Below are 23802 nucleotides of genomic sequence, written 5' to 3' on the forward strand. Positions count from 1 at the left end.
ATGATGGCACCAAGTATGTGACCCCTCTCACCAATTATATATCAAATAGGCGAGAGACCACCCTGCAGCACCGCACCGCAAGGGCTTAGCAGAAAGAACAGATAGTAATAAAGCTGACAGTTTAGAAGAAAAGTTACAGGCAGCAGCGCTAGCACAGTCACATACAATGCAAAGAAATATAAATTCCTGCACTAACAGCGCTGATCAATCAACTACGCAGACACAGGGCCTGGTAGGACACAGCGCAGCATACACAGACCTGACCCAAATCGGAGGAGAGGTATGCGGGGGGACCCAGACCACGATGCTTCCGTCCAGGCTTCCAGCAGCGTTCACCATGCGTTCAGAGGAAGGCCGCCGAGGAGCAGAGAGGAGGCTGGCCTGGGGGAGGAGCGCTGCCACAGGACCAGTCGGCAGCGTGCAGAGAGGGCTGTGTGCAGCGGGGGAGGCGCCGGCTGTGAGACAGGGAAGGCGCGCTCCCCTGGCATGCATTTAACCCCTGGGACGCCGCAGCGCTACTGCTCTGCTGCGGTCCGCTGTCCCAGGGGGTAGTGGAAGCGCAGGTTGGTCGCCTGGCTCCACGCTGCAGCCAGTCCCCAGGGAGCCCCCTGCCTGGGGACTCAGGACGATGTGATCAGCGGGGACCCACCGCGGGACCCCGCTGCTTACCTTTGTCCCCCTTGAATCCGGCCATGGTCCGGAACATCTGGGGTCACCGCTAGCTGTGACCCCAGATGCTCACCAGCATCCCCGGATCGGTACCGGCGTTCTGGTACCGGCGGGGGTGTAGGGAAGACAGCATGGACGTCAGGACTGACTGTCCATGCTGTACATCCATATGTGCAGCCACAGCTGCATAGAAGAAAGCTTCAGGGGCTCTTCTAGCCCCCACTCCGACAGGTGCACCCGACTCCGGCCGGGCACCAAACTAAACTGAGGTGCCTTGGCTCGGGGGCGGGGTATAGGAGGGGGACCTGGGGCATCCTGGGAGGCTGAAAGCTTAACTCTTTGGTGCCCGATGACTGACGTCACACCTATACCCCAAGGTATCCTGTGGATACCCTATGGACCCTGAAGTAGAAATAACTCCTTAAGCATTTAAAACAAAGTTCCTACTACAGATGTGTCCTGCTACATTTTTGCTCCATATGCCATGTAGTGAGCCATGCTAGTCGCGCCCTGCTGTGGAGGATGTGTCTCGCAGCATGCTGCAGTAAGGCACAAAGTAACGTACTGAAGCACTGGAAAAGCCGGAGTGTGTAATACAACTTTCTGTCCACCAGATGTCGCTTTCCCTAAACTTCACAGCGCATGCGTGAAATAGCCATCTGCTGATTGGCTGATGGAACCTGTCTTTCATTACACTATACAGTAGTACTGGACTGTTTCGTCATGAATGAACAATGGACATCTGAAGTTTTTTTTCTTTAAAATCTTTATTAGAGGATAAAAAAATCAATCATTTGTTGTGTGAGTTAGGTCATTTATAAAAATATATATCTGTGTTGGCCAGATGACACACAACCGGTATTAAATAAAGACCGAGCAATTCAAGTTCAATATTCTTAACGAACTCTACTGAACTCAATACATTGCTCCAAACTTTCCACCACCGGGCATTTCTATGCTACAGTATGCCACGCAGCTGTATTTTACGGTAAACCGCTATACAGTAGACATTGTACTGTACACATTGCTGGGCATCCTGCCATCCTGATGCATACTCATTCCTGACAATATGGCGGCTCGCTATAGGCCTTATAAAAAAATAAAACAAAGAAAATACAGATCTCCAAAATGCCATTGTCCTTTTCTGGGTCTCGAACCCGGGACGCCCACTCTGTAAGGCGCTCACATTAACCACTCGCCAACACACTCCAGCCGTATCGTGACTCACACCTGCCGTGCATGTGATGTGACGTGTACGACTTTACAGCAGAGATTGTCTAAGTCAATAGCGGGCTCTGCATGCAGTGGCATTGAATAGAAGCAAGTGATGGTGGGGGATGGTGGTAAGCCATATAATGAGCTCAGTGGGGTTGAATAGTAATGAGTGATGGTTGGGGGATGGTGATGAATGGACTTGGGTGGCCAAACACAGAGAGGAAGGGAGGGGAATGTGCAGAGTACTGTATTTTAAAAGTATACCTGAAATGTTCTCTCTTTATGAAACACTTCCAGAGCGTTGTACGGATGGCCCTGTAATTTGTACAATACAATATCTACTGTATAGCAGAAATGCCAGGTGGTTTGAACTTGAGAGCAATGTATTGATTTCGGCATGGTTCCTTAAGAGTATTGAACTTTAATTGCTATGCCTTTATTTAATGCTGGTTGTGCGTCTTCTGGACAACAGAAATATGTATTTTTATAAATGACAGAACTCACACAGCAAGTGATTTATTTTTAATCCTGTAGTGAAAATTTGTGAACAAAAAATAAAATAAAAAATGCCATGGTCTCTTTCTGGGTCTCGAATCCGGGACGCCCAATCTGTAAGGTGCTCACCTTAACCACTCGCTCACACACTCCAGCCGTACTGAGACCCACACGTGCCTTTACAGCAGGAAATGTGTACAAAGTCAATAGCGGTTTATAGTCTAATGAAGCTGGATGTCATAATATGGAGATGAAGGAATGAGAAAATAAGAGATACGGTAAGACCTTTGTTATCTCTACTTCTACGAAGTCCATAGGGATCCACAGGAGACCTTGGGGTATAGGTTGATGACGTCAGTCGTCGGGCACCTCATAGTTAAATTTGTGCTCCCAGGATGCACCGGGCCCTTCTCATATACCCCACCCCCAGGCCAAGGCACCTCAGTTTCGTAACAAGCCAATGGCTGGAGAAAAGAGAAGGAAGAAATTCTGGAACACGCAAGTATCACACTCACATACAGAAGGAGACGGAAAAAACGGTGACCAGAACACAGCCCATCTGCAGCACAGGTGCGACATGTCGGGAGTCCTGTGGATCCCTATGGACTTCGTAAAAATAGAGATAAAAAAGGTAAGGTCATACCATCTCTCTTATTTTCTACTGCAGGGTTCATAGGGCTCCACAGGAGACCTTGGGGATGTCCCAAAGCAGTCTCTTTAAGGGTGGGGACGCTCCTGTGCAGAAAGGAGAATCCGCCGCCCGAAGGAAGCATCCTGAGAGGCAAAGGTATCGAATGCAGAATACCTCAATAATGTATGGACAGTAGACCAAGTGGCCGCCTCACACAGCTGAACAGCTGAGGCACCACGACAACCTGCCCACGATGGACCCACAGACCGAACAGAATGACCTTTGACAGAGGGTGATATTGCCAGGCGAATCCAGCCTGTCAACGTCTGCTTAGTGGCAGGCCATCCTTTCTTTCGGAAACCAAAAAGGACAAACAATGAGTCCGACTTCCGAAATGATTTGGTACGGTCCACATAAGTCTGTAGAGCACGTACCGCATCCAAAGAGGCCTCACCAGCTGAAAGGTCTGGGAGTTAAAAGCTGGTACTACAATTTCCTCATTAATGTGGAAGCTGGATACCACTTTAGGTAGTAAACTGGGGCGAGTACGAAGAACAGCCCTGTCCCTATGAAAAATCAGAAAGGAAGGGCGACATGAAAGAGCCCCAAATCTCACACCCTTCTGGCCAAAGCAATGGGCAGAAGAAATACAGTTTTAAATGTAAGCCATTTTAAATCCACTGAGCCCAGTGGTTCAAATGGCGGTCCTTGTAGAGCCCTAAGGACCACAGTCAAAACCCAAGGAGCTACCGGTGGGATAAAGGGAGGTTGGATGCGAAGCAGGCCTTGCATAAAGGTGTGTACATCCGGAAGAGTAGCAATCCTACGGTGAAACAGTACTGACAGGGCAGAAACTTGCACCTTCAGAGAAGCAAGGCAAAGACAGTGATCTAAGCCCGCCTGTAGGAATGCCAAAATCCTGGATAATCCAAATGTTTGAGAATTATAACCTCTGGGGCGACACCATTCAAAGAAGGTGTGCCACACACTAATAAATTCTCACCAAAGCAGGCTTGCGAGCTCTAAGCATGGTGTTTACCACCGAGCTGGAAATACCCCTGGAACTCAAGAGGGCAGTCTCAAGAGCCACATAGTCAAAGACAGACGACTCAGGTCCGGGTAGAGGCAAGGAACTTGGGACAACAGGTCCGGACGTTGAGGCAACAGCATAGGAGTGTCTATGGATAGACTCTGAAGATCTGCGTACCAGTGACGTCTGGGCCACGCTGGCGCCACCAGCATGCCTCCTTCTTGCTTGAACTTCCGGATTACCTGAGGCAGAAGGGAGAATGGAGGGAACAGGTACGAGAACTGGAAGGTCAATTTGACTGACAGAGCGTCTACCAGCAGAGCCCCCACGTCGCTTGTCCTTGAGCCGTACCTTGGCAGCTTGTGGTTGTGCCGAGATGCCATCAGATCTACTTCGGGAAGGCCCCATTTGTTCGCCAGAAGCTAAAATACTTCCTGGTGAAGTGACCATTCCCCTGGGTGTACGTCGTGGCTGCTTAGGAAGTCCGCTTCCCAGTTCAGGACTCACAAGATAAACACCGCCAATATGGCGGGGACATTTACCTCCGCCCAAATCAGGATGCGGGACACTTCCACTAGTGCCGCCTGACTTCGAGTGCCTCCTCGGCAGTTTATGTACTGTAGGCTACTGTGGTAGCGTTGTCTGACTGAACTTGCACGGCTTTTCCATGAAGTATGAGCCTTGCTTGTTGAAGAGCCCTTAGAACCGCCCTGAGTTCCAATATGTTTATTGGAAGCACGGACTCCTTTATGGTCTACCTTCCCTGGAAGAGGTGTGGACCTGTCACTGCACCCCAACCCCGGGACAAGCGTCCATTGTCAGTAGGACCCACTCCGGAATCCAAAAGGGGCGGCCCTTGGTAAGGTGACTTGTGTGGAGCCACCATGTCAGAGACAGACGTACCCCTGGAGACAGTACCAATGTCTTTGCTAGTATCCAGCGTGGAGACCTGACCCATCTGGAAAGGAACAGTGTCTGCAGAGGCCGGGAATGAAACTGGCCATACTCCACCATGTCGAAGGTCGACACCATGGAGCCCAGTAACTGCATTGCCGAGTGAATCGACACCCGGCGACTGTGCAGGCAGCTGTGAACCCGCTGCTGCAGCGTGGTTATCTTGTCCCTGGTTAAGAAAATCCTCTGTTATTGAGAATCCAACAATGCCCCAAGATGTAGCATCCTCTGTGAGGGAGTCAGCGAGGACTTCTTCCAGTTGATCATCCAACCGTGACTTTGTAGCACTGTTATTGTCAGCTGTAGATGCTGAAGAAGCAATTCCGGAAACCTGGCTAGCAATATCAGATCGTCCAGGAAGGGTAACAGACGGACCACCTGCAGCCGCAGTCGGGCCACCCCACGGACTGCACGAATGAGGCTGTGTACATAAATTTTGGACTTAGGCTCCGCCTCTTTTAGAGGGAGCTCTGACTCAGAGAAGTCCTAAATTTCCCCATCACCAGTCGACACTTCAACTTGATAGTACGTGGACTGGGAAGACAGTACGCTGGAAAGACTCCCCCTGTAACACCTCCGTCAGAATTTGCACTGTATTGGAGAGAGTATTAACCCAAATAGGTTAAGGTGGCGCCTGGTAGGAAGTAGGTTGTAAAGGCATATTATGAGCCACAACCAACTGTCTGGGAATCCCCTGTGACGTAGATGGCATAACAACCTGCGGAGCATACCCCAATTGTAGGGCCACTGGAGGTGCAGCAAGCCGACCCATCAGGGTAGTTAGTGCTTGTGCAAAACAAGCCCAGGGAGGCTCTTGAGAAGAGCTGGGCCCAGCAGGTAATCCTGCATTTCTGGTACACAGGGTACACAATCCTCCCACAATAATCTCTCCCTCCTTTGGTCCAGCAAAACACCTGTTTCAGGACTGTGTGAGGGGGATATCAGCCTGTCCAGAATCACTGCCAGACATAATGAATGTATGTGTCAAACTCCTCAGCTCAAATACAACTTGAACTGTGAAGTAAATTAACCCCTCAGCAGCACTGTCACCGCAAGCGCTAATGAAAGAGAAAGTACAGGGATAGTTAAAATGGCTAACAAAGAAAAGTTTACAGTCAGACAGCGCTAGCAACAGACATATACAATGCCAGGAAAACCTGCACTAAACTGCACTATTATCAACTAGCTAGACCTTGTGTCTAGTAGGAATAGTGCTGCATACACTGACCTGCTTGGAGTAGAGGTATGTAGGGGGACCCAGGCTCCGCAGCTCCCGGTGAGACCAGCATCTGTAGCACATAAAATGGCCGCCGGACTCATAGGGGGCGTGCCTGAGGGAGGAGTGCTGCCTGCAACCTCCAGACCGCTGTGGAAAGGCGCGTAGCGCAGCATGGAAGGGGCTTACAAGGAAGGCCCGTTCCCCTGGCGTGCTATTAACTCCAGGGATGCCACAACGTCTGCTAGCTGTGGCCCCCTTTCCCTGGTGGTCTAGTGTCAGCGCAGGCGCCATTTCTGTTGACACGCGCAGCCTCTTCCCAGGGACCCCCCAGCCCAGGGAAGTAAAAGAACTGTTATCAGCGGGCGCCTGCCGCGGACACCCACTGCTTACCTTACATCCCCCGTGATGTCCGGCCACAGTCCTGGGCACCTGGGGGCTTTTGCTAGCCAAATCCCCCAGACACCCGCTGCGATCCCTGGTCATAAACTTTTTATTTTGTAGCTCACACAAAGGGGCCTTAGTGTAATGGTTTACAGGTGGAGCGGTTTTTGAACGCACATTTAGTACATTGACTCCCTCTAGATAATGCCAGATCACACCACTTGTCTAAAACGAGGTTCTATTGATAAATAATTCTAGATCTCACCTAATATGTGGATGAACGTGATCTTTCAAAGTTGCATCATCAAGCTTCTTCCCCATCAGCAGGTTGCAGGACAGATTTCGTGTTTCCCATTCACACTCCAGTTGATGTAACTGAAAAATATAATAAACAACTTAATAAATAGCAAATAAATTGTATATCTAGTAGTGCATATGTATTACACAGTGCTTGACAGAGGATATTTCAGTCAGTCATTGACATTAGTCCCTGCTCCAGTTTATGGAAGCATAAACATCCCTAAACTTCAGTTACCGCCATATTAATCATCCTGTTAATTCTGCTAGGTTTCTAGGATATGGATAATTGCAATGAATTCTGAGGACACTTTCAGGGAGTCTCCGGATTAGCAAATAGGAAAATATTATAACATTAGGGCTTTTAAAACTCCAAGATACTAATAATGAGAAAAGCACTGGTGTCGCTCCCACACTGAAACATATTAGCATGTGTCCATGATATGCATGGACACCCTGAAATCAGCCAATTAATGTACATGAGGTAGATGACTGTCCGCAAGGACTCTATCTTGAAACTGTCCTTTAAACAGGATGCATAGGGACTAAATGGATGCCTTCATGGCAAATCGTTGTATGTTTCCTATGAAATGACCTATAAAGAAAATCGCCTGGGAGGGGATCTCATTAGATCTATAGTGTAAATCTGTAGTCTAAATGGTCTAAATCAGTGCTATCACAGAAGAGAGAAGTATCAAACCTTGGAGAGCGATAAACAGAAAGGTAAAGCACCAACCAATCATCTTCTAACTGTTTTACAGACTGTTTGAAAAATGAGTTAGGAACTGATTGGTTGGTGCTTTTTCTCTCCAAGGTTTGATAAATATCCATCTTAGTACCTGCCAGATAGCTTGCACTAAATCCCTTCTTCCAACTACTGATAAGAATACTCGCCAAGCGAGACTCAAAAATTTAAGTGGAGCAGTAGTCAGGCTTTTTTTGCTGTATGGGTGCGGACATGAACCACATCTCCTTTCTAGCTGAGACCCTGATTAGCCAGGCCAATCCGCCCCTTAGGGTAATGCAGCAGCAAGGCCCAAAAGGCCCCTGGGCTGTGCTGTACAGGCACGGAAGACAGTGCTGAGTCACCCACAGAGGTGCAGGGTAGGATCCCATTCAGACTTCAGTAGAAGGACGGAGCAAAACCTTTAACATAGAAAGGCTCAATGGTGAAAATCTGACCCAAAGACCTACAGAAACTGGTTGTCCATAAGATAATGGGCCTTTGGGACAGGTAAATCTATTTACACATGACAAAACCAGTCCAAGCCTTGAACATAGTCCCCTAAAAGTAAAAAAAAAAGAAAAAAAATACAAATGTAATAAAGGGTGTACACATCTAGCTCCTGCAATCAACAGAGTATAGTGGAGGAGTTTGCGCTTTAGACGTTTGTTTTTTTTATGTGCTGGCTCACTGCTTCACACTTCATACCAATGGAAATTACTGCAATCTTCACCAAGAGTGCCTGGAGAAAAGACATTTCTCGAACAAATCAAATTCTACATACAAACTAAAAAGTCTTCTAGTCACCAACCTCTTCTTCTGCATACTGTAACTTGTATTTCCTCTTTATTGCTGGGTCAAATGCTGTTTGTGGCAGCCAGAGATGAACCTGCAATAAGCCCATATTAATCCACAGAGATCCACGATGAGCTGCTTCAGAGGCCTGAACCGCATCATCAAACTCAGCATAAAACTGCTGGAGGCAAGTCAACCACAGCTTAATGAGGTTTCTAGGCAACCTCTCCTTATTGGACCAGTCTCTCAAAATATCCTGAATGTAATGATACGCAGATAGGTCTTTCATTGGAAGATGATCACAATATTGCAAAAATTCCTCTTGTATATTTACAGGCACAAGGTCTTTTAGTGCAACAAAGTGGTGATATAGCAGAAGTCCTTGTAGTCTGGAATCTGTGCTCCTGTGATCCAAAAAAAATATTTTATAATATTCATTCTGCACCAATGTTGAAGTTGATCAATATTCTGTTCAACCTGTGTATCTAATGCTCCCAAGTGGAAAAAACTAAAAGGTACTGTGTTTATTCAGATTATGGTTAGAAAAGGTGATTTTCACCATCCTTATCCTCATGTACAAACAAGACAGACAATATGGAGTGTGCTGGGTGTGGGGAAAAAAAAAAAAAAAGAAGCGGCGCAAAAAAATAGCTTTTAGGTTTATTATGCACAAAGAAAATCTCCTAAGTCTTCAGGCGTTATCTTGATTAGACTGGGATTAGCCATATAAAACTGCTAAACCCATCTAAAGTCCAGGTTAGGGCGCCCAAACTGCGGGGGAAGTAATTGAAATCCCGCCAGCCGGGATGCAGGTGCTCAGAATGCCAGCGCCGGCATCCTGACACCAGTCAGAATCCGTGCGCCGGCATTCCAACAGTACGTAGTGGGGAAAGGCACTAGGGGGAGGGATAGGGTTTGGGACTAGGTGGGGAGGGTTAGGCACTGGGGGAAGGGGGAGTTAAGTTTAGGGTGCGGGAGGGTAAGGATACTTACTGGACAGGCCTTGGGTTTTTGACCGCCGGTATCCAGAGTCCTGCATGTCGTACCCAACCCAACTGCGGTTAGGGGCAGGGGGGGGTTTATCGCACATTTTTGCTAGCACCCTCTTGAGGATGCTAGCAGAAATGCCAGCGCTGGTGGCTATCACATGCGAACGGAGCAACAATTTAAATGCTCGGTCAGACGCCCTAAAGAAAATAGCCGCCTTGTAAACAATTAAATCGCCCCTATAGAATTAATAAATTTTATTGGGGAATTCTTACCACTAATGAAAACAAAATACTATGCAATGTCAAATAAACAGCTAGAAGTGTTTTCTAGACATCTTAGTTTTACTCTTTTATTGAATTTACACCAGGTGATGATCACTAATGACACACAAACCCTCCCCCCCACAGTACTAACAATAGAGGACACTAGCATTTTAAAACAAAGGAAAAAAATATTAAAATTACGGACCTAAAGCTAGCCAAGGAAGAGATTGCCATATTTGTCCAAAGGGCTGCATTGATCTCTCGCAGTTGGTGCATTTTCTCATCCCCCTCGCCTAAGCTCACGTGTGAAGATAGGAGTACCGGAAGACCACTCAAATCCCATGACAATGTCTTGCTGCTGCTCGACAGAACTTCACAGAAGCATTTTGAGAATACAGCTCTGCTTAATATACCAGGGCCCTGAATTAAATAATTGGAATAACTCATTAATTTATTAAACATATTAAAAAAATAAACACAATTGCTTACCGGCCTTTAGAGAGAGACACAATGTAAAGTTAAGAGCATGGTCCAGAAGTTGATTTCCATAAAAGATACATTAATGTATCTAGTTAAAAGGACAAAAGGTTCTATTACCCACTGTCAATAGGAAAAAAACCCCTATGTAAAATACGTAAAAGGGCAAAAAAAGACCCATGTAAAGTGTATAAAAGGGCAAAAAAATGACCCATGTAAAGTGTACAAAAAGGGCAAAAAAAAGACCCATGTAAAGTGTATAAAAGGGCAAAAAAAAAGACCCATGTAAAGTGTATAAAAGGGCAAAAAAAGACCCATGTAAAATGGGTAAAAGGGCAAACAAACACCCATGTAAAATGTGTAACATTTTCAAACTTTGAGTGCTGTGTTAGAGCTATTGAGCAAATAAATCTCCTAATTAAAGTTCTATTCATGTAAAATGCATATAATTACTGGATTACTATGGTTTAAAAATAAGAGTTAACGGTCAAGTAAATCAACTATCTGCTGTCATATGCTGAATGCATCAAGATTCAATGCTCTGTCCTCTACACCGGTATCCTAATCCCAACCAAAGCAGTGAAGCGATTCTAGACAAAATAACCAACAGACAGGTGCTGCAGTCAGATGTAAGCGGTTCCAGGTAACAGTGAAAAAGCTGTGTGTAGCAGTAACTATTCTCCTGCAAATGGATGCAGTACATCGATGTGTAGTAACTCAGGGTTAGTGACTCCTGACCGAAAAGCAGTGGTCAATAATGGTTCTTGATTGTAAGAAGAAAACCATAATACAGGTTGCATCTCCCATATCCAAATATTCTGAAATACGGAATATTCCAAAATTATTTTGGCATGACTGAGATAATGAAACCTTTGATTTTTGGTGGTTCAATGTACACAAACTTTGTCTAAGGCACAAATTATTAAAAATATTGTATAAAATTACCTACAGGATGTGTGTATAGGGTGTATATGAAACATAAATGAATTTCATATCTGTACACAAACTTTGCTTGAGCCACAAAATTCTTGAAAATATTGTATAAAATGACCTGCAGGCTGTGTGTGTATAAGGTGTATATAACACATACATGCATTGTGTGTGTATATTTGGGTCCCATTCTCAAGATATTTCATTATGGCATGCAAATATTCCAAACTACGGAATATTCCGTTATCCAAAATACCCCTGGTCCCAAGCATTTTGGATACGGGAGACTCATCCTGTTTATGTAAAACCCTGAAACCAACAAATAAGTAAGCTCAACTGGGGACATGCAATAATATTGGTAAAAAAAAAAAAAAAAGTAGCAGTATAATATACAGGTTGAGTCTCCCATATCCAAAATGCTTGGTACAAAGGCTATCGGAATATTCCGTATTTTGGAATATTTGTATACTATATTGAAATGTCTTAGGAATAGGGCCCAAATCTAAACACAGAATGCATTTATGATTCATATACACCTTATACACACAGCCTGCAGGTAATTTTATACAATACTTTCAATAATTTTGTGGCTCAAACAAAGTTTGTGTACATACATGAAACTCATTTATGTTTCATATATACCTTATACATACAGCCTATAAGTCATTTTAAACTTTATTTTTAATAATTTTGTGCCTTAAACAAAGTTTGTGTACATTGAACCATCAAAAAACAAGAGATATGGTAAGAACTTACCTTTGTTATCTCTGTTTCTACGAAGTCCATAGGGTCCACAGGGTTGACCTTGGGGTATAGGTTGGGAACCAAATCCGGGCACCACGCAGTTAAAGCTTTTAGCTCCCAGGATGCACTTGGGTCCACTCTCCCTATAACCCCGCCCCCCAGCCAGAGGCACCTCAGATTGTAAGTAGCCAAAGGCCGGAGGAGGAGAGAAAAAGAGAGAGAAAACTGGAACACTCTAGAACCATACTCACAGAAAAGGAGACGGGAAGCCGGTGACCAGTAACACAGCCCATATGAAGCCAGGTGCGTCAGGGCGGGCGCCCTGTGGACCCTATGGACTTCGTAGAAACAGAGATAACAAAGGTAAGTTCTTACCATATCTCTTGTTTTCTACTTCAGGGTCCATAGGGGGTCCACAGGGTTGACCTTGGGGATGTCCCAAAGCAGTTCAACCAAGGGTGGGGACGCTCCTGTGCTGAGAGGAGAATCCGTCGCCAAAAAGGAAGCATCCTGAGAGGCAAAGGAAACCAATGCCTAGAACCTTAAAAAGGTATGGACAGAAGACCACGTGGACACCTAGTAAGGCAAAACAGCCGAGGCGCCACGACGAGCCGCCCACGAGGGTTACACGGCCCGAGAAAAAAACAAGCCTCAACGACAGAAATGCCCACCCATGGGTAGGCCCCTGAGGAAGACATACGAGGCCATCCAGTCAACATTTCATTATAGGCCGGCCATCGTTTCCTGTTAAAACCAGAAACCGCAGACCACCAATAAGGAGTCCGCTTACCATAAGGAACTTGAACGGATCACATAAAGCCAAAGAGGCCGGACCACAGTCCATGAGGCCACAACAGCCGAGAGGACTGGGAACTGAATGGCCATACCATAAGTTCCAGAATAATATGGAACCTAAAAACCACTTTAAGAAGAAACACAGGGCGAGAGCAACTCACACCCTGACATGATGCCCTCCAGAAGAGGGAGCCACATGAGAACGCTCCCCATTCAGACACTCTCCTGGTTGATTTAAACACCCTGAGAGAGAGAGAGAGAGAGAGCTTAAACAATAGACCATGTAATGGCTATCACAACCAGCGGTTCCATGGACTGTCCCCGGAGGGAACAAAGAACCACTACTAACTCCCCAGGAGTCCCTAGGGAGGATAAGTGGAGACATAATCCAGAAAACACTCCAAAGGATGAACTGGATACCAGAGCGGAGCAATTCCATATCTTAACCATACCGACAGTGTAGAGATCCGCACTGTCAGGAAGGCCAGGCCAAGGGTGAAACCCAAGCCAGCTGGAAGGAATGCCAGAATATCTGGAAATCCTGGACACCGGAGGATCGTATCGACAGGTACGATACCATAAGAATTATGTATGCCACAGTCCGTGGCAGATCCCAGCAAAGTCTGGCCTATCTGCTCTAAACATCTCAATGAAGACAGAGCCAGGGAAGCCCGAGGACCACAGTAGGGGCGCAGTTAAAGACAAGCGATCCAGATCCAGGGAAAAACAAGGACCCTGAGACAACAGGTCCAGATAGTGAAGCAGTAGGAACGGAGCATCGAGGAGGAGACTCCGAAAATCTTAGTACCAGTGATGTCTGGGACGACCTGGAGCCCCCAGAAGGAAAGCCCCTCCGTCTCGAATTAAACTTCCGAAGACCTCGAGGAAGAAGGGAGACCGGAGGACACAGGTACACAAAGTGGAAGGACCACTTCACTGACAAAGAGTCACTGAAGGTAGCTTCAGTACTCCTAGAGCTGGACTGTAACACCGGTAATGTGTGATCGAGTCAGAAGGCCATGGGGATCAATCCCCTCAGGGAGGCCCCCTCTGCTCACCAGGAGTTGAAACCTCTCTTGGAGAAGAGACTAGTCCCCGGGATGCACGCCGTGACGGCTGAGGAAGCCCGCTTCCCAATGGAGAGCTCCGGGAATAAACACCGCAGAGTTGGCCAGGAGAAGACCCTTGGACTATGTCAGAATGGGTGACATTCCTAACATTGCCACCCAACTACCAGTGTTGCCTAGATGGAAGCCACTGTTGTGACACTGTCGGACTGAACCTATTCAGGTTAACCGTGACAAATGGGTTAGGCCAGAGTGAAAGTCCAAGACAGCTTAAAGTATCAACAAGGTAAGTGGCAGGGCAGAAGCGACAGACGTCCAACTGCCCCGAAATGAATGCGGACCAGACACTGTCTTTAGCAAAGAACACCCTGGACGAGATGGCCATAGCCACCCGGACAGAGACCAACTCGCCTCCGTAGAAAGTATCATCGTTCGAACAGTGATCCGATGGAAAAAACTCGATCCATCTGGAGGGGAGTCAATTATGGCAAGGCCTGGAATGGAACTGAGCACATTCCACCCTACCAAAAGGTAGACACTCTGGTAGACCGCGCATCACAAAGAGTAATGACATATGTCGACTGCGTAGATATCCGCACCCTCGAAGTTGAAGAGTGGAGATCTTGTCTTACGCCAGAAAAATTCTCAGATTCTGAGAATCCAGCAGTGCTCCCAGATGAAGAAAACCCTGTGAGGGATGCAGGGAGGACTTTTCTGTGACGAGAAGAAGCCCCGGTTATCCTGACCTGGCGGTAAAGTACCTTGGTGATCCTGCTAAAAGTAGGAGACCGTCCAGAGAAAGGAGCATTCGGATACACTGAACAGGTGAACTGTCAGAAAATCCATAAAGCTGGTAAACCCCGGTGGAGTTGAGGACAGCCCCAAAAGGCAGAGCCCGAAACTTACAAGTGTTGCTGTGGCACAGCAAACCTGAACCCATGCTGATGAGAGGGCTCTGTATGTACCCGTAGGTACGTATCCTGAATACTCGGATATACCATAAAATCCCCAGGTTCCAAACATCGGATGATGGAGCATGGACGATTCCACCTGAGTCAAGGCACCGTTGGAATCTGATTCAGGGATTTGAGACAGAGTATAGGCAAAGGAGGACCAGTCGGTCACCGCCCCAAAAAGAAAGTAGAACAACCAGTCCCTCACTGAGATAGTGAGGTTGGCCGAAATAGCTCTGCTTACCACAAAGACTGTATAGCTTTCTGGGATTGTAAGGCCCTGATCAGTTCTGAAGAAGGGCCCGTGTACCAATGCCTGTGAGGAGGCTGCATGAGCAATGAGAGGCCTTTGAGAATCAGTACCTCACTCTGGAAATTCCCCAGATGTAGACCTGTCCCGTCAGGCTGAGGGTATATCCTCAGGTGTAGAAACAGGGTCGTCCGGAAGTCCAGGACTGCTCGGTACTGGATATGGTGGCCCCCGTGGAGGCCGACAGCCTAGGAAAAAACAGGCCTTTAGGCTGACCCTGAGGACAAAAAGACTTAACAGAGTTAGTCCGAATGTAGTGGGAGTAGCTAAAGACGGTATCTCCCCATTAGTGATACTGCCAATGATGCAACGATCTTGTCAAGGTCAGGACCAAACAAGAACTTCCCCCTGGAAGGAGTGTGCACCTCTGCTTTCCCATAACGCAGCCATAGGGTACTGCGGCGGATTCAGATGCCGCCGAAACCCTGAAAGTTAGAAGACCGGCATCCCATGAGGTAATCCCACATATGACCACTGCATATTTTGTGAGCGGCAAAAAGATATTTGAACCTCAGACGTGTTGGAGGGGAAAAACGTCACAAAAGCATCACCATGCGATGGCCATGGTAGGACGGGCAACAGGCCCTGAAAACGAGTACATTGATTTCAGGCAAAGTTACCACCTACGGATCCGTAAAATCCGTCCAGGCCGGGATGGGAGGCGTATTAATGCCTGTAACCCGATGATTAACATACAAATCCATCCCAGAAGGGGATTTCCATTACTTGTGAGGACCCTCAGGGAATGGGAAACAGGAGGCCTTTGTGACTCCTCGTATCTGGGGACAGCCAGACTCCCGCTATGAGATCCACCCGCTGGGCAGAAAACGGGAGATGTATGATACAGGTGCAGGATCGACATTCTCTATATCCAGAATGAGCCTGGCTACCAGCCCCAAAGCAGGGATAATAATACTTGAGATCGGCTCCCCCCCATGTGAGAGGGAAAGAGCCGAATATACCATCCAGTTCACGGCAGAGCCACTGGTCAGTAACCACAGGGCGTATATCACGCCAATTAGTATTTCGTATAAAACGACATCCACCAGGGTGGCCGTTGTGGTAATCCCTGCAAGGGGAATGACAGACCGATGTGGTATCGGAGGTAATTCATGTACTGTGAAAAACCCCGGCAGGGAGCGATAGTCTGTGACACAGGGGTAAATTGCAAGAAATTGCGAGATACCCCGAGTTCAAAAGGGCAGTATGGTGAAGTAACTCCAAGCGAGTGACGACAATGGGGCCCGCCCGGCGATCCTCAAAGGAGAGGATCCTGAGAAACAACGCCCTTTAAGGGGGTCGTGCAAGGGGCCCGGCACCAGATGGTGCCGCATACGTAAACCTTTCTGAGTTAAAATCCTCCGCACTAATTCCTGCAGGCTATGACTTGCAGGATAGCAATAATGGGTGCAGTATCGTGTGCAATCTCCTGGTCAGATATATCTGACTATCTTGACGGAAATATTAAGCAGCGCCATACCGGTCCTGACTGACGCTAAGATTAGCTGCAGGAACCCATTATCAGCGTACGCAACTCACAGTTCCATCTAAAATATGGCAACGTGCAGCACGCAACAGTATGTGACAAACCTCACAGATATTAACAAATATATATATGTGAGGTCTCAGAACCACCCCAGGTACACCTGTATTAGGGCAGATAAAGAAAAGGGATAGATATACACTGACAGGTGAGAGAAAAAGCAGACAGTCAGCACTAGCATAAGTCACATACAATGCAGAAAAATATATATACATACATAAGCATGACATATAATATACTGCACAATGTCGCTACATTCAACTGCCCAGATTCAGTGTCTGGGAAGGCTATAGCGCTGTGTACACTCACCCAAAATGGCCAGGTACGCAGGGGGACTGGGCTCACTGACATCCTAAGAGTTCTGCAGCACCACAGAGAGAAAATGGCCGCTGGAGACCTCAGAAGAAGCGTGGCCCGCGGAGGAAGCAGCTCAGCGACGCCAGACTGTATTATTGAAAGGCGCGCTGAGCTGAGGGGAGGAGCCGCTAGACAGGGAAGGCTTCCTCCCCTGGCTAGCAATTAACCCCCCGGGATGCCGGCTCCCGCTGCCGCTATAATCCCTGGTGGGCTGTGGACACGCGGGGTATGCCTCCATGGAGGGGGAGCCCGCCGCCACCGCTAGCGCCTCCGGTCTGTCCCCAGAGACCGGAGGCATAAGGCTGCATGTACACGCGGGTCACCGCAAGCGGTGACCACGCGACTTACCTGTCCCCGTCGATCCGGCAGCAGCCCAGGGATTCCTCCAGAGCCCGGCTAGTACAGACTCTGGGGTCCCGCTGCGATCCCCAGATCTGTACTGGCGTCGCAGCGCCGGCGGGGTGTAGGAGCGGCAGCTCAGACGTCCATTGGACAGTCTGATGCTGCCGCTCTGAAGAGTAGTAAAAAATAATAAAACAAAACTCTTTTAAGCTTAAAGGCTGCTAAGCAGCCCCCCTGCAGTAACGGTGACCCGACTCCGGCCGGGCACCAACTTAAACTGAGGTGCCTCTGGCTGGGGGGCGGGGTTATAGGGAGAGTGGACCCAAGTGCATCCTGGGAGCTAAAAGCTTTAACTGCGTGGTGCCCGGATTTGGTTCCCAACCTATACCCCAAGGTCAACCCTGTGGACCCCCTATGGACCCTGAAGTAGAAATCAAAGATTTCACTAACTCAGTCATGCTAAAAATATTCCGTATTTCGGAATATTCCGTGTTTCGGAATATTTGGATATGGGAGACTCAACCTTAAGTTTCCCAATGATCCCATTTTGCAGTCCACTGGAATAAAGCCATGTCAAGATAAATAATATACAAAACACATGTGACTGACAGACATAGATTTATGCAAAAACAAAAAAAAAACATAATGTGTCAGACTTTACGAAAAGAGCATAACATTACTTTTGGCCAATTTTATAAAAGATAGCAAACAGTAATCAATACTGTTTAGTATGTGAGTACATGACTTCCCCAAATGCTACACAGAGTAATTTGTTTCTTGCAAACCTTCACAGAAGGTTCCATGAGTGATTGTGGAATGTTCCCAACATCTGAAGATGACAATGGCTTCCAGGATGACCAGTAATTTGGTTCAGTGGTAACAGTACTATTCCAGAATGACGAGAATACACTGCTTATCAACTCTGACCATAATAAGGCAACATCGCCGGAGTTAACCTGTAAACAAAATTAAATATAATCAATTATTTATGCAAAATTCTCTCTCTCTCTCTCTCTCTCTCTCTCTCCTTGTATTATAATAGCACCTATAAAGATGTAGCTTATTAAACTATTAAACAACAAAAATCTGAACCATGGAGGTAAAATATATTGTCTAGTTTATCCTGAAATTCAACAGCAGCTATGAGAAAAAATAAAATAGCACCTTGTCACCTCAAAAAAAAAAAAATCAATATCTGGAATTTCACAGGTCAAATAAAAAAAAAAAAATGCAAGCATTCAAGTTACTGAGAAATCACTGCCCTTGCCCATGAATCAAACAGCCAAAATATATACACACACACACGTATACCAAAAGAAACAGCGGCACTTGATAAAAGGGTCCTGTGCGACTCTGAAACATCGGCATTTAGTGGCATGCAATAAATAAGTTGATTATTCATACAAGACCGGGAGCGCCGCTGTTTCTTTTGGTACATATTCTTGGAATTCATCCAGGAAGAACCCTGGCAGCAAGTTTTGATATAGCACAGAGTGGCGGCTCAGCATTGGACTGTATAATATTATATATTTTGATACAATGTCCGGCACTCCTTATAAATAGAAAGTACTTAGCTGGGTGCCCACACAGGGTTAGATAAGTAGAATGTGTCGTAGTGTGGCACTCCAAGCATTTGAGAAAAACGTCACTCAGGTAACGGTAATGATGGTCAACGTTTCAATGCCTTTTTAATATCACTGCATTTTCATCATGTCCTGATGAAAATGCCGTGATATTAAAAAGGCATTGAAACGTTGACCATCATAACCAAATCACTACCTGAGTGACGTTTTTCTCAAATGCTTGGAGTGTCACACGACGACACATTCTACATATATATATATATACACATATATATATATATAAATTTTTTTTGGAAACCCATATTAAGATTGATTTTTTTATTACATCGGTCATCACTAAATCAGACTATCGATGGTCAGAACATCACAATTTTGATTTCCCCTGCAGCTGCCCCTCTAAGCAGCCGCCAGGTATGCACTGGATAGCTGAGGGGTGGTTCATATACATTTTCCTGGCAGCGGCTACTCTGTAGCCGCTGGGTGGGAGGTCCTGCCGTGTTTACCTATCAGCAGTAATCAACGACACAGTAGACACTGGGGGAGGGTGCAGGGACACAGAGGGGCCAGGAGGTCAAACGCACTGTGGACAGGTCGCATCGTTTGCGACTATGTCAGTTAACGCATCTGCCCAGTGTGGTTACAAATTATTTGACCACACCAGACACGTGGCTAAAATTTTAAATAGTGTATCTGGGAATGCAGTTAAGTGAGCATCTACCATTACATTTATCCCATTTAAATCACCCAGCCCCCAATTTTTTATTTTATTTACTTTGAGTGAAGTAATCCTTTAAATGGTTAAAATATTAACTAGGCTGCCTGTAAAAATGTATCTGTTTTGAACATGCGCCTAACAGGGACAATGTCTTGGAAATGTTATTTCAAGTCTTCCATGGCCAGGAGAAATATCCAGTACAGAAACAATTCTGAAGAACTATTCCTATAACTAAATATCCAATGCAGGAGAATGCCCCTAGGAATGATCCAAAGCGAGTGCCAGGGCTGTGAAGGCAATACGTTTTGGTAGTAGCCGGGAAAGAAACAAACACTTAACTCTCTCCTGACAGAGGTCTGACGTGCAGGAAAAGATTTCTTAGAAGTATACTCTAACATATTCAAAGTGTTCTTTAAGCAATTCAAGCTAAAAAAAAATAAAAAATAAAACAGTCTTCGAATATATGATTTGGGATGTACAAACTGATGCACTACCTCAGGCTGCTGAATAAGGAACAAGAAGGCACGAAGCTGCTGAGAAGAGGAGGATGTTTTTTTCAAGCAAAATGCAACCAGCTGATTTAGGTCAGACTGCATGTTCTTTCTGTGAAAACAAAGACCAGGTAATGGTCAGTAACAGTATAATGATCAGTTTACAAATAAATGCTGCCAAGGAGTTATAGTTCAAAAAAGTAAAAGCTACGGTAGTAACACCCCAAAACAGATTAAAATTAAGAAATCCTGGTCCCAACAGTGTTTTAGACATGTGTTCCAGTAATCAGGCTACCTGCTTGGCCCCCTGATATTTTGGGCACATCTGCATAATGTCATTGGAAGACAAGTGCCTATCTAAAAACAGACCAGTTCTGCATGAGCAAGAAAAGTGAGGTAGACATTGAGGGATTATCTGCAATCAAGCCGGATCAAGCCGCTGGGAGGCCGTCAGATAACCTCAAATCAGACCACAGTCAAATAACCATTGGCAGCAGCTTTTACTTGAATTGCAAGCTTTTGGAGATCACCTTTAAAAAAAAAAAAAAAAGCGTCATTTTATTTTAAATGGTTAACACTGGTCCTTACCTTACATAGTAAGAATGGGACAGCAGGTCAGTAATCAATTTGTATTGCCAAAGCAGCATCAGATACTCCATGCCAGGCCACAACTGGACTCTACTTGAAAGCTGTATTAAATCTTCCTGGTTCAGCAGTGTACACAAACTCTCCTCAAAACTTCTGTCGCCAGGACACAGGAGAACGCCCTGTTTTCTCATATGTGTACTCAGCAATTCAACAGACGCTGCAAGTTCCTCTGAAATGAAGATGATATGTCCATCTAGATCCAACTGCATCAGTGAGAAGTTACATTTAAAGGATATTCCAAATAAGAACAGTTCCCATTACATACTAGTGGGAATCGACAGGACTCTGATATCTGCCACAAGAAAATAAACAGTTAATTCTGGGAAGAGTGGCAACCATGAGGAGAGACCAGTGAATTTGGTCTAGTCTAAATGATCACTAAGAAAATTGTAATGAGATATCATAGTCTTGTGGGACATTTAAAGGGTATTAAAGTCAAGGTTCAATATACAAAAAAACAGAAAAAAAAGGAGATTAATGTGCTTACCTGTTAAATTCTCTTTCTTCTTCCTCCATAGGGGGCACAGGCTCTATGCTGGGTATAGGCTGGTGAGGATTAGTCTGGGCATCAAACAGTTAACATTTGTTACCCACCAGCCCAGGCTCCCCCCCCCTCAGCCACAGGCAACCAGTTAAGTTAGCAAACCTAAACAAGGAGCGAGAAGGAGGAGGAAGACTGGCACACACTCAGAGCATCCGTCTTACGGAGATCTCGTCCTGTCCACATAAATTCGGAGGGCCCGCATGACATCCAAGCAGGCCTCCTCTGGTGTACAATCCGGAACCTGGAAAGAAGGGACCATGATCTCCTGATTGATGTGGAACCTGGAAAAAACCTTAAGAAGGTAGCCCAATCGTGTTCGAAGGACAGCCCTGTCCTAGTGAATGATCAGAAACGGAGAGCAACAGAACACTGCACTCAAATCCGACACCCACCTGGCTCAAAAGGAATAGCCTTAAGAACCAAAGATAAATTCCAAGGAGCTAACAGAGGTACAAATGGAGGCTGCAAATGGAGGACACCCTTTAGGAAAGTCCGAACACCAGACAATAGCACAATCTGTCTCTGGAAGAGAACAGAAAGGACTGACATCTGTACCTTAAGTGAAAAAAAGCAGAGACCCAAATCATGCTTGCAGGAGAGATAGAAAAAGAATGTTGGAACGATCTGGGGTTAAAATTCCTAGTCGAACACCAAACCTGGTGGTAAATCCTAGCAGAAGAGGGTTTCCAGGCATTAAGCATAGTGTTAATTACTGACCTGGAGAACCCCTTACCTCTTAGGACAGGTGTCTCAAGAGCCACCCCGAGACGGGCAAGAGCCAGATGAAAGCACAGGCACTGAGACAGAAGTTCCGGCCACAGTGGAAGACGCAGTGGAGTGTCGACACAGAGGCCATGAAGATCAGCATACCAAGCCCTTCGCGGCCGATAGGGAGTCCACGAATAAAGCACAGACATGATGGCACCTGTCAGTGTAATAAATTTATCAACAGATACTGAACAGTAAAACCAACAAGGCTTACTGTTTGAAACAGGGCTGTCAAAGGAACCGAACCTATGACTGTCACACTCTAATGTAAACATGTACACTAGCCTATAGATGCACCTCAGTCCAGAATATAGCATAACCCCAATAGTGTCTAGCATAATAGTGTCTCTCTATACTGGAACTATGAACCCTCTAAGGTGTAAATCTATATGGTGTAAGGCCAACAAATGTGAACAGGAACCACAACAGGGCGAATGGCTGCTAGGACAGCCGTTAGGGTGTGTAAGGGAGAATAACGCTGTGTAATAATGTCAGGGTGCATTATCAGGAGCATCTTCCGAGGCATTAGTGGGGTAAGCTCACTTACCTGTGAGCGACCAGAAGCCCTCTGTACACTACGTAGAGTGTCACTGACCTTTTCAACTCACAGCAACTCGCCTTGTCAGGGATAAAGAGTAGCGTCAGTGGTTTAAGACCCCATGCTTCACAGCTCTGACTACAGCCTGGACATGCTGCAGTAGAAATACTGTAGAGACTAGCAGAATTCTTAGTGGAGACATGTGAGTTATACAACAGAAGCACATTCTATGACTTACTTAAGTGTGTTCCATTATGGATGTGTATCCGTATAGAGAATACACATACCCCTCAAAAAACTGCTAGTGTAAAGCCGCGTATTCACTTGCCAATTAAAATGAACGATAATGATATCGTTCAACGGCTCATTAATCGTGCATGAATCAAGCATGAAAATGTCAAAAACGACCAGCGATGCGTGCATCCGCTGGTCGTTTTCGACATTAATCATCGCCTGAACATGCTGGACAATCTGCCGATAACTACAGACAGACCATGTTCAGGGATTAGGGAGGGTGCCTGCACTGAATGACATATTGTTCACTTTAGGCACTGCAGGAGAAGAGGAACAACTGTACGATTACAATGTTGTAATCGTACTGTCGTTCCACTATCTGCAAGTGGATACGCACCTTTAGTATCATTCAATTAACACTTATAATGGTGAAGTGCGTTACCAGAGAGGCTTTAACTAAAACCCTGCACCGGTCAAGGTACACATATAAATAGCACATAGATGACAAAGGATCCCCACCAGTGACCCTTAACATTTATAGTGGTCACAACGACAGGGATATTGAAAACAAATAATAAAAGTGAACCGCAGGGTCAGACTTTTACTTAAGGTCCACCAATATAATACAGCCCTGGCCTATCCCCGCCTAACCTCTTGGCGGTTGGTCCTCAGGCCTTCAGACATAGTTGAAGATGGAATATAACCTGGATTCTCTAAATTCTGATAGGAATCTACATTGGGGCGACCGCATTAGACATATCTTGCTGAGGTAGCTTGTTCAGACTGCGACAAGTCAATATAATGGTATAGTTATCCCAAGTAAAGAAGGGATACAGTATGCCTGTAGAATTTTTTTTTTTATGGAATGCTTCACGAATCTGTATGTCATCCTTGCGCAGGGGCCATGCTAATCTTCTCTATATCGTTCCAATTTTAGTATATGTGCTGTCAAAGCGAGCACCCCATTTAGGATTTTGAACTGGTTGCCCCAATTATGAACATTCCTACGAAGAATGGGAACATTTATATTTATATATACACACACACACACACACACCTTAAATCCTACATATACATAGTTGCATGAGCTAATTACTGCA

The 23802-nt window shown here is 45.9% G+C and overlaps 1 protein-coding gene and 1 non-coding gene across 2 annotated transcripts in view; both read right to left on the reverse strand.

Annotated features, from left to right (window-relative positions):
- The window catches only part of MDN1 (midasin AAA ATPase 1), a 389265-nt gene that overhangs the window by 117140 nt on the left and 248323 nt on the right, over nucleotides 1–23802 (reverse strand). The window contains exons 57-62 of the mRNA XM_088472042.1: nucleotides 20559–20787; nucleotides 19974–20082; nucleotides 17967–18137; nucleotides 9869–10083; nucleotides 8427–8814; nucleotides 6860–6969 (exon numbers count right to left, since the gene is read on the reverse strand). Coding sequence (XP_088328168.1) covers nucleotides 6860–6969; nucleotides 8427–8814; nucleotides 9869–10083; nucleotides 17967–18137; nucleotides 19974–20082; nucleotides 20559–20787 — 1222 coding nt within the window. The remainder of the gene's footprint in view (nucleotides 1–6859; nucleotides 6970–8426; nucleotides 8815–9868; nucleotides 10084–17966; nucleotides 18138–19973; nucleotides 20083–20558; nucleotides 20788–23802) is intronic.
- Nucleotides 23557–23663, reverse strand: LOC148542191 (U6 spliceosomal RNA). Its single transcript, XR_015878422.1, has one exon. It is a non-coding gene; the product is annotated as a U6 spliceosomal RNA (small nuclear RNA).

Source organism: Taudactylus pleione, unplaced genomic scaffold (assembly GCF_031769625.1).
Source record: "Taudactylus pleione unplaced genomic scaffold, aTauple2 ptg000015l, whole genome shotgun sequence".
Classification (NCBI taxonomy): Eukaryota; Metazoa; Chordata; class Amphibia; order Anura; family Myobatrachidae; genus Taudactylus; species Taudactylus pleione.